This window comes from Colobus angolensis, unplaced genomic scaffold (genome assembly GCF_000951035.1).
Source record: "Colobus angolensis palliatus isolate OR3802 unplaced genomic scaffold, Cang.pa_1.0 Scaffold242, whole genome shotgun sequence".
NCBI classification, from domain to species: Eukaryota; Metazoa; Chordata; class Mammalia; order Primates; family Cercopithecidae; genus Colobus; species Colobus angolensis.
The window spans coordinates 1,445,593-1,448,052 of record NW_012115622.1 but is presented as its reverse complement, the minus strand read 5'-3'; the positions used below and the strand labels follow the sequence as shown (position 1 = coordinate 1,448,052).

Here is a 2,460-nt window from a genome sequence, read left to right as displayed (position 1 = left end):
CATCTCTGTCGGGGACTTAGACATGGACGCAGTTCAGGGGCAGCTGTCTGTCCACTGGACACCTGCAAAGGGCCACAGGTCACCCAAGTCCCTGATGGGTCGGCTGGACCCAGTAACCATCTGGCCTCTTGCTGATTAAGTCAGCAAGACCCTGGGCACTGCAGAACCCTACAGAGGCAAGGCAGGCAGCATGACAACAAAGGCCCCAAAACACAGGGTCTGGTGCAAGCCCACAACGGGCTCAAGGTCTTTGCCCTGCCACTAGCTGGCTCTCCTGCTCCAACCCTCCACTCTGTGGGGACAAAGCCTTCCTGGCCCGCCCCTCCATGGCCTCTCCCCGGAGCCTAGGTGAACCTGGGGACATTGATACACTCAGCTCAGCTCTCACACCCTCCTGCCACTGGCCCTGGGAAGGGACACCTGGCACCAGGGAGCCTCTGAACAGAACGTGGGCCCATCCTGCAAGCTCCCTCCTAGGGGGACAGGCACAATCCTTCCTAGGGGGCCCAGTGCAAAGCCAGAGCTCAGCTCCTCCAGGCCCCAGGCCCCATGGAAGCCGGGGGCCACTCAAGAAGACTGGGCACGGGAGGAGGCTCCTGGGGAGTCAATGCCCTCCAGAGCCCAGGCTCACGGTGGGCTAGGCAGATGGAGCCGCTGCCAGATCCCTCCGGTGCCCACCCCATGCCTGACTCCAAGTGATCCTACTGGCTGCTGCCCTTGCCGCTGCGACCATGGACAGGTCCCAGCCTTAGACTGGCTGCTCTTGAAATTGAGGGGAGGGGTCTTGTCTGGTAAAGTCAGAAGGACAATTAAGCTACAAAGCTTTCTGTGCTTCCCTGGGAAAAAGAGTGGGTCTTTCACTTACGTGCCAGGCCACGCACACGGCACTACTGGAGGTCCCCACATGCAGACCTGAGCCAGTGCCCTCAGGGCATCTTCCTGATCAAGGATTCACACGCAACCACACACAGAACCCAGAGGCAAATTGAAACCAAAAAATGGACCGATTACCCAAACATTCACGCGAAACCATTATGCTCATAACTGAGTCACCAGGCCAATGTGGTGTCACAGCCGAGAATCATCTGGGAAATTCACACATTCTTCATTTCAGTTTGGGGGTGAAGACCGGAATTAGAAGTGGCTTCAGGGAGCAATTCAGTGCTGGATCACCGCACTTCCCTACTACTGTGCTCACACACACAGGTACAGCGCAGCTCCTTGGCACCAGCGCTGGGCCTCTCCTGGCCTCCCAGTCCCGCTTCTCACCCATCCCCTCCCAGTCCAGCAGCTCTGCCTGCATCCCAGTCTCCCAACCCGAGCTCTTCAGCAATATTCTCTCTCACCTGTCATCTGAATAAATGATTTTGATTCCAATAAACTCATGGTGAGTTTCCACAAACTTCTGAGCTACTTCCTGGTAAGTCTTCACTGACCACTCTTCGTCGTGGTGCTCTCCACTGAGCTCATACACCTGGGAAGAAAGCACAACCAGGAGCCGTCAGGTGAGCAGAGAGAGACACCCTTTCCAGCCACCTCCTTCCCAGTCACCCCTGCCCAGCCACCTTTACCCAGCCACCCCTGCCCGCCACCTCCTTCCCAACCAACTCCTTCCCAGACATCAGCAAGCTCTGGGGAAAGTAGATGGGGTCAGGGGACCCACAAAACAGTTTTATTTGTGTTTGGTTGAGACCAAGTGGCCTTGTTCCCAAAAGTCCAGCCACGCTGGACTTGTGCTTCCCTTGTTCAGGTCCTCTATAGCCTCGGCCATTGTCTCCGCTGCTGCGTGGGGAATTCCTAGCTGGCTCTGGGATAACCCTGATGCCCGCCTGTCTCCTTCATTGCTGGGTCACTGCACTTAAAACGGCGCCTAGCACTCGTGAGGGTAGGTGGCCATTAAGCATTTGCATAATGGTTGAAGAACAGGTCACACACAGAGGGAGAGGATGAAAGCCAGAAAGAGTGATCTGAGAATGATGTCATTCCCCACTACCTGCTCGCCTCCGCACTGCTTCCCTAACTCCAGGTGCAGCAGCTGCAAGGCAGCCAGTGCCACCAGAGATAGCAAGGGGACACAGTGAGAGCAGAGTGGGGACAGCTGGGAGTGGGCAGGTGACAAGGAAGCTAAGGAAAGGGAGGTGTGTAATGAGGAAAGGACATCAACAATATCCCTCGAGGCCTGGTTTGGTGGCTCACACCTGTAATCCTAGCACTTTGGGAGGCCGAGGCAGGCGGATCTCTTGAGGTCAGGAGTTCGAGACCAGCCTGGCTAACATGGTGAAACCCCGTCTGTACTAAAAATACAAGATTAGCTGGGCATGGTGACATGTGCCTGTTAATACCAGCTACTGGGGAGCCTGAGGCAGGGAATCGCTTGAACCCGGGAGGCAGAGGTTCCAGTGAGCCAAGATCATGCCACTATACTCCAGCCTGGGCGACAAAGCAAGATTCTGTCTCAAA

General features: G+C 56.1%; 1 protein-coding gene across 1 annotated transcript in view; it reads right to left on the bottom strand.

Moving 5' to 3' along the window:
- The window catches only part of CECR1 (cat eye syndrome chromosome region, candidate 1), a 69,839-nt gene that overhangs the window by 14,879 nt on the left and 52,500 nt on the right, over nucleotides 1-2,460 (bottom strand). The window contains exons 5-6 of the mRNA XM_011945670.1: nucleotides 1,347-1,474; nucleotides 866-935 (exon numbers count right to left, since the gene is read on the bottom strand). Coding sequence (XP_011801060.1) covers nucleotides 866-935; nucleotides 1,347-1,474 — 198 coding nt within the window. The remainder of the gene's footprint in view (nucleotides 1-865; nucleotides 936-1,346; nucleotides 1,475-2,460) is intronic.